This window comes from Pleuronectes platessa, chromosome 10, assembly GCF_947347685.1.
Source record: "Pleuronectes platessa chromosome 10, fPlePla1.1, whole genome shotgun sequence".
In the NCBI taxonomy this organism is placed as follows: domain Eukaryota; kingdom Metazoa; phylum Chordata; class Actinopteri; order Pleuronectiformes; family Pleuronectidae; genus Pleuronectes; species Pleuronectes platessa.
Genome location: NC_070635.1, coordinates 8,165,843 through 8,181,396, shown reverse-complemented (window position 1 = coordinate 8,181,396; position 15,554 = coordinate 8,165,843). Strand labels below are relative to the sequence as shown.

The window sequence follows — 15,554 nt, the reverse complement described above, 5'->3', positions numbered from 1 at the left end:
GTGCTTTTTATTTTATTTTCTCTACGGTTAACCCTAACACTAAGATAAGACAAGATTTACACAATATAAAATTCTTGAAGCGATTCCAAAAAGTAATTGCAGGTGTATTGAATTGTAAAATAAGTCTGTCAAAGACTTTTGTTCATTGGTTTTACATTTGTTTTAAATATCCACCATAGATTAGTTGTATATGTATTGCGTAGCCATTGATATCCTCTTATTGGTGGTACATTAATCAGATAGATCGATAGATCGATACTTTATTGACTCAGAGGGCACACAAAACAGTCAAAAACAAGAACATAAGAATAATGAAAGGTCAAAATGATTCAAGAATAAGTTCACTGCACTGAGATGAAAGTCTCACCCCCAGAACTACTACAAAGCTGTCACTGTAAACAGTTAATTTGCTAATGGAGATACTGACAATACAGAAATATACATTTAAAAGCTAAATATGAAATGACAATAATAATAGACTTAAGTTGTATAACACCGCTGTTACAAGGTGGTTTACCAGTCAAAAATTGACGCAAACATTGGGAAACAATTAAGAAAGGAAAATAATAGGAAACAATTAAAGCTAGTTTCAGATCACAGCGCATTAATGGACAAATACGGATACAGTAATAAAACGTGTCATACCTTAAAGGCCTTAATGGTCATTGGAGTCCTTTTTCCCTCGGGGACTAATTGTCCCCCGCCTGCTTTTGTCATCTTGTCCCTCAGTGACCCTTTTTTGTGCGGGTTTGAAAGCAGGCCCGTGATTGGTCGGCCGCAGTTTCATTTGTGGCAAACAACCCGCCCACAAATCGAGCGCGGCCATGTTGAATTGTCGATATCCTGAAAGCAGAGACAAAAGACTGGATTTCGCCAAACTACGAGTTGTTTGTGAAACTTAACCAAACCGCGGACACATCGCTGATCACCGACGCCGCCGAGGAGACCTCGGGTGACTGCGGCAAAGTGAAGCTATCATCGTTCTCCGACGGGGTAAAGGCGCATTTCTCGAGCGTATCGATTAGCGGCGGCTAAGCTAACTTAGCTACGGTAACTTAGTTTAGGTCGGGTCGAATAAAAGTTTCGAAGCAACAGGCTGGAGCTGAGAAGTCGTAGGAGATGCAGGTTTGCTTCGCTCGCATGTCCCCTGTTCTCTTGGGACATTTTAAATGGCAGCCGCGCTCTTAAACGGGAACAGGAAGACCTAGCGTTAGCATGTTAGCTGCACGGTTAAAGCCACGTTGCTACTCTTAAAGTTTTAACGCTGCTACTTAACCTCTTACAAGACAAATCTGCCATAATCGGTGGATCGGAAGCGGAATAAGAGTCGCACGGTACAACAGCTCGGTGGTCTGCTTTAGGTTTGTCGGTTTCAAACCCAGCGGCCAACTAATTTCGAATTTTAAACTCGGTTAGTCGGTTGGTTATTAGCTCGCTAGTTTGTTAAGTTAGCTTCGGGTTAGCTCGCGTCGTTAGCATCACAACAAAGCCGCAGCGGCCAAGTTGTTAACCAGGGATTTCACGTGAAAAACCAAGCTACTGGCTGCTTCATATCCACCACGTGGTTTGTTCTTACCTTGCTTTACTTTTCTAGGGTTATCACCAGTTCCCTCTTCAAGGGTAGTGTTGAGATGTTCTGGATTTATCAAACGTAGGGTTGTTTGTGTATTGACTGTGTAAAAAAAATACGTGCTCACTCCTGAAATGTATCTTGTTGAACTTCCAATACGTATTGAATAGCACAAGTTGTGTTTGCTCGCTCTTCAAGTACAAAATTGACCACCCGCCATTGTTCGTTGCCCTGACAGGTAATCTGGATTTTCCTGTCGATCGGCAATTCTCACAAGACATTGCAGATTGCCACCTCCGCTGTTTCTGCACAATTAAAGGAAACGAGGACAAGAAAAACCACATCGGCCTCTCGATGTTCAAGAAAAGAGTGCCTGGAGTGACTTTTTGAGCCAGTATTAAGCTCCAGTGAACACTTGTGAAAACCTCTTGATGTCAAAGGAGCCAATCATATACGTTCGAGACGTGACAAACAAGGTCGTACTTTCATATTGACCTTTTGTGAATGTATAAACACAGCACTTGGACTTAAAATGCCAAGACACACGAATAACAAATAAAGTTAAGCATTTTCATTACAGCAGGGATAAGAGTACTCGGAGAAAGAAAAAAAAAACATTTTGAAAGAAAAATAGGGTTTATGTTTTGGTCACGTATTTGATTTATTTATTCTTATGAATGTTAATTTCTCCCTTTTTTGGAGAGTTGTCTTGTAAATAGACATAATTCTTACGCATACTTCTTTACAAGAGGTCTGAATGTCAGATTGTGTACACGGAACATTCTTTTGAATTGAGAAGATACAAGAAAAACTTTTAATTTTTTTCCAGCTTTTACTTTTTCCTCTTTTTTTTTTTTTACACACAGTGCATTAAGCAACACACAGTGAAATAGAGACAAATATTCATTTTACACACTGAGGAAAATCAAAACCATGGCTACAGCAAGAACTGCAAACCCTGCAACGATGATGGGATTGAACAAAGCAGCCAATGGGCAATTCAGAGGACAGACAAGGCCACCAGGACAACAATCAGGACTGCTTGCAGCTGCCCAACAGTCCAGTGACCCGATGAAAAGGACTGGCATTCCTCAGAGCAGTGGGGGCATCAAGTAAGATACTGTCTCTACATACTCTCAATTCCATTTTTTTTAAAGAATTAAGCTGATCCTCTTGTGTAGCTTTCCATCTTGTATTGACTACAAGGATTTCATTAAAGTATTTACATTACCTCGTATCAAGAAAACATTCCAGGTTTCACAACAGTAGCTAATTTGTCAAAACGTCTGGATTCCATCTCTAGCGACAAGAGGTCTTAGCATTTATATTTGGGAATATATGTCCCTAAAAATGTATAAATGGCTAAATGTTCTGTTATGCTTTTTTCCGAGGCCTCTGAAGTACTTCTCTGTTATTTTGTTCACTTACGTTTGACTGCAATTTCTCACACTTAGGTTTGGGGATGACTGGAAGAGGTGCCTGGAGCTTCCCCCCAAAGACACCAGGATGAGAACTTCGGTAAGGTGTAACGGATCGTAGATAGCAAATGGACATAATTGTTCAGATTCACTGTTCATAACTCTGCAGCACTTTTCTTTTGAATTCCAAATGTTTGAGACTCAGTGTCGGAATGTTGGCTTCTAAAGCTGCCACTTCTACCTCTGCCCCCTGTTAAACTGCTCTGTTTCTCCCAGGATGTGACATCAACTAAGGGAAATGAATTTGAAGACTACTGCCTAAAGCGGGAACTGCTAATGGGAATCTTTGAGATGGGATGGGAGAAACCCTCCCCTATCCAGGTAGATGAAGCAATTTCAACTAACTTTCAACCTGTTGTTAATTTAAAATGAGCTTGATTTTGATACTGCTCACAAAAAAAACAAGAAACATTGCTTTGTATGTTCAGTTAATGTTTAAAAACTTTAGATTATCCAGTTAACTTTTTGTCTTGAATAGGTGACTGTGTACTACATTTTTTTTCACCAGATGTACTAGTTATAATCCAGAAAAACTGACAACGAGAAATATTTTTCAGTATTTAGAGATGTCCTTACCTGTTGCACAAATTGTGATCTTTGGTGTGACCATCAGCCCTATTTTGAATCCTCAAGGATCAGGGGAATCCCCCCCCCCCCCCCAAAAAAAGTCACGTCCTGTGAACCTTACCAATTGTACTGATTGAGTTTTGTCTGTCTGCCAAAAGGAGGAAAGCATTCCCATCGCCTTGTCAGGCAGAGATATTTTGGCTCGGGCCAAGAATGGCACAGGAAAAAGCGGAGCCTACCTCATCCCAATGCTGGAGAGGATAGACCTGAGGAAGGATCACATCCAGGGTGAGTTCTGCTGACCCCGTCTGATGGTACTCATATGTGACAGATAAAACCCTATGAAGGTCTCTACTTTGGTCGCTGTACTTTTTTGGTAAATTCTATTATAATTAATTAACGAACAACTATTGCAAGGAAAGCCTTAGCTTTTTTCAGTGTCCGATTGGGTTGCTCACAGAAAATGTCTGCAAAACTGTGATCACTGCTCTATTCTACTCTTGCCAGGTTTATCTGGGGTTATTGGTCTAAATATATGAAGACATTTTTATCTATTATGACCATCACTTCATTTCAATTTCTCCATGCATCTCATCCACCCTTGCATTTCATCAGCCCTTGCCATTTTTGTCTCAATCCAGCCATGGTCATGGTGCCAACAAGAGAGTTGGCCCTCCAGATGAGCCAGATCAGCATTCAGCTAAGCAAGCACCTGGGAGGGGTCAAGGTCATGGCTACCACGGGTGGCACCAACTTGAGGGATGACATCATGCGTCTTGAGGAGACAGGTAGTTGTCCTGCCGTTAATATTCAAAACGATAAAAAAAATCTTTCTGTTTGAAACATTTAGTATATTATACTCTTGGTTTGGTTTTATCTTGTCACGTTCACATGATGACATGATGACTTTGTCTCCTCCGATCAAATTAGTGCACGTAGTGATCGCTACACCAGGCAGGATCCTAGACTTGATAAAGAAAGGTGTGGCCGTCGTGGATAAACTTCAAATGATGGTGATGGACGAGGTGAGTCTGGCTCTCTATTCCTGAATTCACTTCTCAATGGTGTTGACTATGTTCCTGAACAGCCGACCACTTTTTGACTGTTTCTTAAATTTGGCTTCTTCCAGGCAGATAAGTTGCTGTCCCAGGACTTTGTTGTCCTGATTGAAGATATTATCAGCTTCTTGCCAAAGAGCCGTCAGATCCTGCTTTACTCTGCCACTTTCCCGTGCAGTGTGCAAACATTCATGGTGAGAACTTAAACAGCACTTCTCCTAAGAGGTTCAATTCAAATATGTTGTTTACTTTTCACAATACACTGTAAATTTCTTCTCCAGAACAAACACCTGCAGAAGCCTTACGAGATCAACCTGATGGAGGAGCTCACCCTGAAGGGCATCACCCAGTACTATGCCTATGTGACAGAAAGACAAAAGGTCCACTGTCTCAACACGCTTTTCTCTAAGGTGAGTGTTCAGTACATCCCATACCAAGAGGTTGTGATACAATTGTCAGTGTAGTTTATTGAGGCACTAGTATATGGTTGTTTTATAATTGTGAATTTTTTTGTGATTATATTGTTTCTTTTATTCAGAATTTAATTAAAAAAAAAAAAACAGGTATGTGAAAAGTCACATACACTGAGGCAATGACCTGCATGGTTAGTAATACTTTCCTCGGTGCCAGCCATTTCAGAAACCGTGGCTAAGGTTGGGCCACCGGATATCTGAGACAGTATAGATTATAAAAAAATCATTCACGTTTATTTCTTCACTAATTTAAAAACTTGAATATGTTTGTCCTATTTCAGCTTCAGATCAATCAGTCGATCATCTTCTGTAACTCCGTCCAAAGGGTTGAGCTTCTGGCTAAGAAGATCACCCAGCTGGGCTATTCATGCTTCTACATTCATGCAAAGATGATGCAGGAGTACAGGAACCGTGTGTTCCATGACTTCAGGAATGGACTGTGCAGAAACTTGGTCTGCACAGGTAAGTGAAGAGAGCTTTGACATTTAAAGTAGACGTCTACATTATTAATTGTAAATACCTTACTGCTCATACTGTACAATCCTTCCCTATTCTTTACACCACATTGCACAATCCTTTTCTAGCATTTAATGTTTTTATAGTTATGCTTGCCCAAAACACTACAGCAAATTGATCGTACATGTAAATCTATTTGGCAATAAACCCTGGTTCTGATTGTAATGTGTAGCAGGATGACCTTAACACTTCTTTCCTTGTAGACCTTTTCACTCGGGGAATTGACATCCAGGCAGTAAACGTGGTCATCAACTTTGACTTCCCCAAAAATGCTGAAACCTACCTGCACCGCATCGGCCGATCAGGTGAATATGAAGCTATTTATAGATTCTCATGGTCTAAACAAAAGGTTTTGTTTATAGTTACTAAAATGTGACACATTGATTCAGCTAGTAACACAATTTGATGCATGTACTGCGTTTTCTCTCTCAGGGCGTTTTGGTCACTTGGGTCTGGCCATCAACCTCATTACCATAGATGACCGAAACAACCTGAAAACAATAGAGGATCAACTAGTCACCGACATCAAGCCCATCCCCAGCTGCATTGATAAGAGCCTGTATGTGGCAGAGTTTCACTCCATTGACCCAGATGATGACGGTGATGGGAAAGGCAAACACAATGAACTGGGAGAAGCCTGAATCCAAGGTCAGTTTTAATAAACAGACCAGATTTATTAATCTTCCCCCCTTATTCAACACAGGTCACACTACAGCTGCATTTTAATTTGTCTGTCTGCACCAAAGATGTAGAAGGTTAATGCTAAGCCCTGTGTGCGTGCTGGGTGTTCAGGTGTGGCCAATCATGAGGGGACACTGTCTTGTTTTTCACTGCCCAGCGTGATGTTCTCAGTTGATGTATTGATTTAGTGGCCTTACAGTCTAGCAAAGTGTAATTGAACGCGTCTTCTATCTTTTTAAATGGTTGAATAATCACACAGGTTTAGTACAACCCTTGAATTCGACTGGAGCAAGTTCGAGCCACCTTGCTACTGGATAGTATCCTCTTCCAACAAGAAGATTAACTGAAGTTTTACAGGATTTAAAGGAGGGAGGCTTAAGGGTTGTCCTCCTCCGGCGCCGCAGTCAACATAGATTTGTGCAGAGCTGATCAGCGCACACAGCCAGCTGTCAGCTCTGCGGGTTTGCTGAAGTAGTGACTTGTTCACATTGTTTCCATCAGAATTTCTAACCTGGCTGTTGTGTTCTTGTTTTTCAGGAGAAACGAGGCACCTGGCATTCACAAGACCTAGGTGAAGGTTTTTATTTCCCACTTTGCAATCAAAATGGTCAAGTCAATATTTCTTTTCGTTTCTAATTTGAGTTCATAGCTAACTCCAGTCCTGTCAGTGCACATGCAGGTGAATTGCTCTCTCCCCCCCTCCGAAAACTGCCACTTTAACTTTCTGCCACACTGCCAAAGACAGTCGCTGTACAGACACTCTTACATACCCTTATAAACACATTTTCTTTCCCTTTTCTTTAAGACTGAATATGAAACCAAAGGTGAACTGAAAGTCTAGAACTCGGGCGGCATCTCCTCTGTACAGTTTAACTACACGTTGCTATGATGTGCCTTTTGAGCATATGGTTTCAAGAAAGACTGCACTTAAAGCCATTTTATCAGATCCACTGTACCACAGCAGACACAATTCCATTTTTGCATCATTTCGACCAGGTGCTGGAAACATTCCTAAAAGAGACTACCTCATGGTGACATGATGGCATCACGCAGTTGCTGCAGATTGGTCAGCTCATCTTAAAGGTCCTCCTACACAGAAAGTTAGCTTTTTAGCCTGTAGAGGCCATTGGAGAAGACCCATCAGCAGGATGTTGTCCTGTTGGAAGTAGCGAATCAGAAGATGGGTAGACTGTGGCCATGAAGGGATGCAAATGTTGGCAAATCACAGGAGAATCGCACCAACAATCATTCCACAGTCGCCTGGATTAAGTTTTTTTCCCATTGTTATGTTTGGTCTGAACCTCTAAATATTTTGAACATGTCCACATGCTTTTATGCATCGAGATGCTGTCATGTGAAAGTCTGAAAGGACACTTGTATTAACTTAATTTGAGTCTTGGGAATGCAGCTGTAAAATAAGACAGATTAATCACACATCCTTGGTTTAACTGGGATAACATCCTTTAAAAGGGAACCAAAGATGGAAGAAGAGATTACAATTACTTAAGTTTAAATATCAACATCTTCAGACGCCAAAATGACCACTTTGTTGCAAAGGATGTTTCAAAGAGGGCAGCTGTGGTGCTCTTGCTTTTATATTCAGATGTTTACTCCTGAAATATGGTATTGAGAGATAACTTTGTAATGTCTGTGACATTGTAGAGCATTTTGTAAAAGCACAGACCTATAGTGACAATTAGTCAATACTTAATTGTAAATAATCTCCCGTTCTTTTCAAAGCCATAGCACGTAAGCTTGTTTTTAGGACTTGAGGTTATCAGTAATAAACATGACTGGATGATGCGCCTAAGCAAACATTTTGAGTACGACCAACATGCTCAGTCTTCTTTCTTTATGTCCATTCTCCCCTACAAAGTGCCTTGTCAAACTTCTACTCTGCCCCTTTTCTTGTCCCCGGCTTTTTATTGTTGATAATACAGTTCCTTGCTAGTTTATCACCTATTAAAAGTAGGATTTGAAAGGATTTATAGCAGATAAGACCAACTAGAGCTGCTCTTGTCTGAAAAATTACAACCTTTGACTTTGATTTATAGCATCTCATTTTCCAGCACCCTTGCATGTTGCATCTTTGGCTGGCCATTGTAGTACCAAGCATCAGCAGGGGAGGGGCTGACTCATTTTCCAAAGCATTGCAGTAGCTATTGGCTTCAACTTTCTCTATGTCTGGCAGTGCTCTTGATAGATTTTCCCTCAGTTATTTAGCCAATGTGCAGGCAACACTTGAGTCAATACACGACATGTGACAGAAAACACAAATTGAGACAATTCTTTTTTGGGAGTGCTTTCAAGAATATGACCATTTTGTCCGATCAGTGCATTGTGGAGAAATGAATACTTTCATTACCTGATGACCAGATGTTTTTTTAAGCAGCGACATGACTTGAATGTCAGTGCCATCTCCTGAAAAGAAATAAAGTCTGACTGACTGACATTTCCTGTTTCTATTGTTTTTATTATGTTTTATCTGTCTACGCTTGGTCTCTAATTGTTTTCGATCTGATATGGCAAGTTTTAGGCCCTACAGGTAAACCAAATTCTTTAAAAATATATATTTGGGGATACAAAATGAATAATTTCCTCATCAATTCTGTCAAAACTTGGGGTGTCATCACTAATTTAAAATTAGTTTTCCGTGCTTTATGCAGAACTTTCCACAGTTTGTGGATTTAATGTCTTCTGTCCCTCCACATAATCCCAGACTGAGTCCATACCATCTGTCTCAGGAGTCCTAAGCACAAGGGATTGTTGGTGGGATCATCGATGCTCCAAAGTGAATTCTTCCTTGCAGATAGATATGAATCCAAACCTAAAGAGACTGAAACTTCTGTAGGACTCTGTCTGGAAGAAGCAGTGAAACTAGAGCACCAGTCGGTATAAAATCCCTATCTGCCCTTAATCACATCTAAAGTTTGAGGTCAGGCAATGTTTTTTACAAAATTCTTATCCAGCTAACTTCATGTTACTGCTGTCTGAGACTCTGTCTTGTTTTAAACTAAATTATCTTAACACTTGTGTATCATACAGCTGTTGTCATTGTGAAGCACAAATCTTTAATTAAAAATCCAGAGGATGCAGATGCACAGTGCTTGTAAAATGATCCATGGTCTGTTTTTGGATCACATCAAACCTGCAAAGAACCATGGCGTCTGGTTTGACAGCAATTTAACTTTTAAATAGCCCAGAACAAAGCTGGTACGAGCCGTCACACATTGAGATCCTCGGGCTTAAGGTGATTGTGAGGTGAGGGGCATTCAGCTGCAACATGTGACGTCTCAACTAGATATCTGTTGGATGTTTGAAGGTCCTTTGCACAATCTAGGTTAACAACTGCCAGTAGACGTTTGCAGGTGTTATCTGCCACCAGCGGATGTTGGGGACATAACTCAGCTGTGCACCTCAGCGTCATCAAGTGTTCTGGCCTTGTAATTCATGATACAGGCCGAACTGGAGGGTATGTGGAGGCTGAAGGTAAATCTGACTGATTACTGACTTGTAAGGTGGAAATGTACAATATTAATTTAAATAAAAAAACTCCCGTTTTAGCACATAGGACAAGATGGAAAACTTTCCTTGTATGTTCTTAATGCCTACCACCAGTTGATGCAAGCGGACGTTAGTGACCACCAGTGAGGGATTTTTAAAACGTACCATTATCGGAGAGCCTTTCCTGATCCGACCTGAATTTGAATTGTTTTACTGAATTTTATTTGAAAAAAAATATTTGATAGAATTTGATCTATTTTACAGTTCCCTAAAATGAATATTGTCTTAATATTTGTGATTCCCTCAATTATTTGTTGTGCTCGTGGTTTTATGACCTGTCTGTTTGATTCTGCCGCCCTTGCAAAGTACTTCGTGTTTTTTAAATGAATAAATAGATTCAATTTGCTCTGTAAATAAAGTTATTGTTAGTACCCTTGGAATGTCATTCAGTTGGAGGTTGAGTGAAAACCAACGCTGAGCGAATGAGACGCGTCGTACGTCACCTGGGGGGGAGGAGGCGTGTCCAACTGCGTTTTTTCAGCCAATAGCAGCTGGAGCGGTGTGTGGATTCGCCAATCAATGCGCGAAGCACCGGAAATGGGCGGAAACTAGTCAATTACCGTCACGGACGTTGCCGTGAACTTTACCGGCGTTGAACTCCCCGCTGGACCGCAGACCGTTAGCGTGAGTAGCCAAGCCACCGAACCGCACCGGTACCGTTATGAGACTGGGGCCGTTCGTGTGGGTCAGTTCTTCTCCGAACCACCGCGTCCTGCACATTTAGAAGAACAGCTCCGGTGGTTGCCACCACATGGCTACCGAGCCAGCTAGCTAGCTAGCCAACCGACCGACCCTGCTAACCTGCATTAGCCTCCTCAGGATAAATGTGGCCGCCGGGTAGTTTTGCTGGCTGACGGCTTATCCCCAAACGTGGTGTATGCTGCGAACTGGAGGCTGCAGGTGGATTTGTATGTGTAGCTTCCACGATGTTTTGTGATCCAACATCATTGTCTGTGTTGACAGTCTGTAGTTATTTGGGCCTCAGCTACAACCAGTCTTATGTACTGGAGGGCAGATCTCTCTCGTTAGCTTAGCCAGGTTGGTGATAGCTGCAGATTTAAGAGTGTCCAGCGGCATTGAGTGTGTGAGGACTTTGCTATTTCCTGTTTGTTCAATCTCACTGTACTTAAGTTGTGTTATGTGTAGTTGATTATCCTTTGCACAGGGGGATTATTTTAATCATCAGCTCCCCCCGAGCTGTGGTTCCACTACACTGATCTTTATGAAGAAAAACATGGATCTGGGTTGTGTGATGAGAAGGGCTGATCTTCTGTTTACAGTTACAGGTTGTTCTTACATGGATGAGAGTTTATTTCTAACACAGCTTTGTCATACAGTAGCTCCCATGCAGGCGGACATAGCAAAAGTTTTAAGTATAATATAAGTATCTCAGTATTAGGGGACACATGACGAGCTCAGGTCACTACAATTCACGTCAGGTTCGTCATTATCCTGCTGGGAGCGGAGACACTTGCTTAAAGTTCCTAAAGCAACTTCTAACACCAAACATACAAATAATCTAAAGCATTCCAGCTGAGGTTATATGAGCTGTCATAGACCATGTTTTAGTCCCACATGATAAAAGATGCATTAATCACAAGTTCACTGATAGATATAATCAGTGAATTAGATATGACTTTCATCCCCTGTCTCTCTCTGGTTCAGTCTGTTATAGCATCAGAGTATGGGCAGTGTGTTGGCTGCCGCCTCCCCCAGTCCAGCTCCAGTTGCAGCTGCAGCTGGAGCTGGTCAGGGGGTCCCTGGATTGGTGTCGGTCCCCCCAGGGTTTTCCATGCCCTCAGTGTCTTCCGTCCCTCCGACATCTGGATCTGGCCAGCAGACATCGGATGCAGATTCCCCACTCCCAAACCCGGGCACGTATGAGGAGTGCCACCGCAAATGTAAAGGTTAGAAAATCAGCTTATGAATTGTAACAAATGCATCAGTTAATGTGTGGCCGATGTATTTGTTCTTCACATTTGTTCAGCTTTTAAGAAAAGATCATTGTGTTGTTATAACAGTGTCATTATTGTCATGGTCATGCAGGTCCGATATCTGATTGTCCTTATTGTTCTTCGGTTTTAGAGGTATACCCCATGCAGATGGAAGGGGTGCGGTTATTGGTCAACAAGGGCCTGAGTAACCACTTCCAGGTCAGCCACACTATTACCCTCAGTACCCAGGGTGATTCTGGTTATCGATTTGGTTCCACCTACGTAGGCAGTAAACAGATGGGACCAGCCGAGGTAATCATTAGTTCCCCCATTACACCCCACTTGATAAATGTTGGCATTTGGAAATTTGTTTTTTCAATCTACCTGATCAAGTTTTCAGTATTTCGTCTTATGTTGTCTAATGTTGTCTACATTTGTATGTTGCTCGTTCGCTCCACAAATAAATAAGAAAATCATGATATACTTATCATTTAAGCCCTTTTGGTAAGTTAGTTATTCAAGATGATTTCTTGACCTGATATGTCTTCATCTGGGTAAAAAACATTAAAACTTAAGAGACTAAGGCTCAAAACTCTTTCAAGGTTTCAAATGGCTTCCACATCACTGTAAAGCTCACAATGGTGTATTTTCTTCCCTCTAGTCGTTCCCTGTTATGGTCGGTGACATGGACAATACTGGTAGTCTTAATGCCCAGGTCATCCACCAGCTCACAAGTGCTGTACGCTCCAAAATAGCCATCCAGGTATGTAGACTTGTAGAGGTACCAGCATTCCAGAGTGTGGTCTATTTTCAGCATGTTACGTTTCCTAACATTGTCATATTGGTCTCTGAAGTTTTTTCCTTTTCAATTGTTGCAGACTCAGCAGCAGAAGTTTGTGAATTGGCAATGTGACCTGGAGTATCGTGGTGAACACTATACTTCTGCTGTGACGCTTGGAAATCCAGACGTACTTGTTGGATCTGGTATGATCTGGTTGTTTTAAAACAGTAGTGGAGGTTTTGTGTCTAATGTCACTCATTCATAATATAAACTAATAGATGGCTCTAGTGACACATTCAAATACAGCTCATATGCAAAATTGCTACTTAATGATGTAATAGAAAAAGTTTAAAAGAGGAAAAACAAATATATTATCGTAAATATAATGTAAGCTCCTTTTTCCTTCAGGCATTTTGGTTGCTCACTATCTCCAGTCTATCACACCAGCGCTGGCTCTGGGTGGTGAGCTCGTGTACCACAGACGGCCAGGGGAAGAGGGGACCGTCACTTCCCTATTGGGCAGATACACAGGTAAAATCTACCCTTAAATTAATTAACCAAGCACTTTAAGACTGCTTGATGCTCAAATACATCTTTTGCTGTCTTTATTTCTTGGTGTTTTAATGAAATGTTTACCCTCTTGTTTCCAAAATACTCACTGTTGCAAGTTTTCTGTAAGATCGGGAGTTGGCTAAGTAAAATGGGGCCTAATTCCATCTGGTTGTTTTGTTATCTGTGTGACAGATGTTCAGGTCTTTTTTTCCATCCTCAGGTGACAACTTCATTGCTACTTTGACTCTGGGAGGTGCAGGTGCTCATGCGACATATTATCACAAAGCCAATGATCAGGTACCTACTATCAGGCAAAGTATGGGTGGTTATATTTGTGTGTCATGGCTTGTCTTAGCATTATATTGGCTAAATTTGAATAGAATTAATTTTTTGCATTGAACGAAGCCTGTGCATTTTATTCCACTTGTCTTAACTGGCATCTCCTTAAGACAAGGACGGGATAAATAAGTATATGGACCAAGCATTCTTTCAATGTCGACAGGAGTATGGTAAAGTCTTCAAAATAGCGAACTTAGCTTTTAACTTCTGCTTCCCAATACAGCTGCAGGTAGGAGTTGAATTTGAAGCCAGCACAAGGATGCAAGAAACCACAGCATCCTTCGGCTATCAGCTGGACGTTCCCAAAGCTAACTTCCTCTTTAAAGGTAGATACAGTTTATCTGCCTTTTAATAGTCACATAAATGACTCTGAACCGCTTAGATTTTTATGCTTTTCCATTTATTTCCACAGGTACAGTTGACAGTAATTGGGTGGTAGGGGCAACCCTTGAAAAGAAACTGTTGCCACTGCCTCTCACCCTGGCCCTAGGGGCTTTCCTTAACCATCGCAAGAACAAGTTTCAGTGTGGTTTTGGTGTCACCATTGGCTAAAGGTGCAGGGTCTGTCCTATGCATCCCGCGGGCCACTGCTTGGACCGAAACAGAGACACACAGGAACCTGCACTAAGTTTTAGAAATTGGATTCAGAGACTCTCTTACAACTGATTTCTTGGGCAGACAGAGAGACAAAGACCAAGGAGCCAGGACTGACCAAGCCATGCCTACATGCTGTAGCACAAATGTCTTTCCTTTATGGTGTATTGGATGTACCCAGAGGCTAGAGAGATGTACATCCGAGGACATCAGGTGATGCATGAGAACATGTGATGTGAAAATCAAAGTAAGTGGTTAGCTATAATATATGATGATAATAATGATGGATTGAAATAAATGTGATTACTTTTGTAAAAAAAAAGATGTTATTTATTACCACGACTGGCTGCAAAGCAGTGATGCACTTAAATTATGTATAGAATAATATCGACCATGTCTCAAGATTCATTTTAATCTTATCTCCTGAATGTACAAAAAAGCAACTGATCTTCACATGTTCATATCAGCTCTTTATAGCACTAATAGATTATTTTTACAGCTTGTTTCTGCTGCCCCCATGTGGCAGAAAACAATCACATCTGTTAGTGAGCGATAACCTGTGGCCAGCTTTGATTTTTTCAAGGTTTGTATTACTTAGCAGGTAAGTGTGCATGAGGTGTGTCATAGAGTTGAAACAATTAAAGTAGTATTAGTGGCGTGGATAGGAGCTGGGGGTTCTGTGCATCAGACCTGAACAGTACTTTTTCAAATAGGGGGGACCTGATTTCCATGAGTTATGTTTTTCTGTCAATTGAAGGGTGAACTCATAATTTACCTAAAAGTCTACCAGTCGAGCAACAGCTAATTTTAAGGTTGTTTGTTTATTATATTATATATAGTGTCATAGTGTAAGTGAATGCATTAAGCTTTGCAACCAATGAGTTTTGAGGCAGTATCTACAGCTTATTCAGTTGAATTAATCCTGAATCATCATAAATAAATGGTAATATTGCAAAATAAATAAGAACAATAGTAAAAAAAATGCTACAATACTTTTCATTACCTCCAACATTGAGGTTATGTTTTCACTCATGTCCCATTGTGGATTTGTTTGTAAGCAAAATCCCGAAAAAACTGATGAAACTTGATGAAAGGATGCAGTATGGGTCAAGGTAGATCCAATACAATTTTAGTATGTTGTGAGATAGGACGTTTTTCAACATTTTCATTCATTTCCCAATGAATAATTCATTGAGCTTGATGAAAAAGGTTTATCTATGATTGTGTGAGATTTGGTGTGGCATGATTGAAGGGGACTGCTCAGCCTTGGCGGAGGTACGTGTTTCACCGAGTGCCATTATTGTCATAGATTTAGTTTGATAACATGAACCATGTGCACAGCAGATGACTTTTCGTATGTGTATTTTATTAATTTGTGATTTCTTAACTATAATAAAATTCAACTAAAAAATAGAGGTAGATTCCTCCAAAGAGTCAAGAGCCAGGA

The 15,554-nt window shown here is 40.9% G+C and overlaps 2 protein-coding genes across 3 annotated transcripts; both read left to right on the top strand.

Annotated features, from left to right (window-relative positions):
• Window positions 1–800: 800 nt before the first annotated feature.
• Window positions 801–8,795, top strand: ddx61 (DEAD (Asp-Glu-Ala-Asp) box helicase 61). 2 transcript variants are annotated; one of them, XM_053431977.1, is made up of 14 exons: window positions 801–993; window positions 1,809–2,046; window positions 2,437–2,682; window positions 3,025–3,088; window positions 3,265–3,369; window positions 3,774–3,903; window positions 4,257–4,403; window positions 4,546–4,640; window positions 4,745–4,867; window positions 4,955–5,083; window positions 5,428–5,608; window positions 5,866–5,967; window positions 6,095–6,310; window positions 6,881–8,795. In XM_053431977.1, the coding sequence occupies exons 3-13, from the start codon at window positions 2,504–2,506 to the stop codon at window positions 6,301–6,303; spliced, it is 1,464 nt and encodes a 487-aa protein (XP_053287952.1). In that variant the 5' UTR covers window positions 801–993; window positions 1,809–2,046; window positions 2,437–2,503; the 3' UTR covers window positions 6,304–6,310; window positions 6,881–8,795. The 2 variants fall into 2 exon arrangements, with proteins under 2 accessions (XP_053287952.1, XP_053287951.1); XM_053431976.1 differs by having other exon boundaries at window positions 1,809–2,682.
• Window positions 8,796–10,448: 1,653 nt separating this feature from the next.
• tomm40 (translocase of outer mitochondrial membrane 40 homolog (yeast)) lies at window positions 10,449–15,488 on the top strand. The gene is made up of 9 exons (XM_053432072.1): window positions 10,449–10,531; window positions 11,573–11,814; window positions 11,993–12,153; window positions 12,503–12,604; window positions 12,720–12,825; window positions 13,031–13,153; window positions 13,395–13,471; window positions 13,737–13,839; window positions 13,926–15,488. Exons 2-9 carry the CDS (start codon window positions 11,592–11,594, stop codon window positions 14,063–14,065), a joined length of 1,035 nt encoding a protein of 344 aa, XP_053288047.1. The 5' UTR covers window positions 10,449–10,531; window positions 11,573–11,591; the 3' UTR covers window positions 14,066–15,488.
• The last annotated feature ends 66 nt before the right edge of the window (window positions 15,489–15,554 follow it).

Coding starts and splice junctions, on each gene's coding strand:
- tomm40 (XM_053432072.1), top strand. CDS start 11,592: ATGGGCAGTGTGTTGGCTGCCGCCTCCCCCAGTCCAGCTCCAGTTGCA. Junction 11,815..11,992: donor GTGCCACCGCAAATGTAAAG/GTTAGAAAATCA, acceptor CTTCGGTTTTAG/AGGTATACCCCATGCAGATG. Junction 13,472..13,736: donor ATCACAAAGCCAATGATCAG/GTACCTACTATC, acceptor TTCCCAATACAG/CTGCAGGTAGGAGTTGAATT.
- ddx61 (XM_053431977.1), top strand. CDS start 2,504: ATGGCTACAGCAAGAACTGCAAACCCTGCAACGATGATGGGATTGAAC. Junction 4,641..4,744: donor AAATGATGGTGATGGACGAG/GTGAGTCTGGCT, acceptor GGCTTCTTCCAG/GCAGATAAGTTGCTGTCCCA. Junction 5,609..5,865: donor CAGAAACTTGGTCTGCACAG/GTAAGTGAAGAG, acceptor CTTTCCTTGTAG/ACCTTTTCACTCGGGGAATT.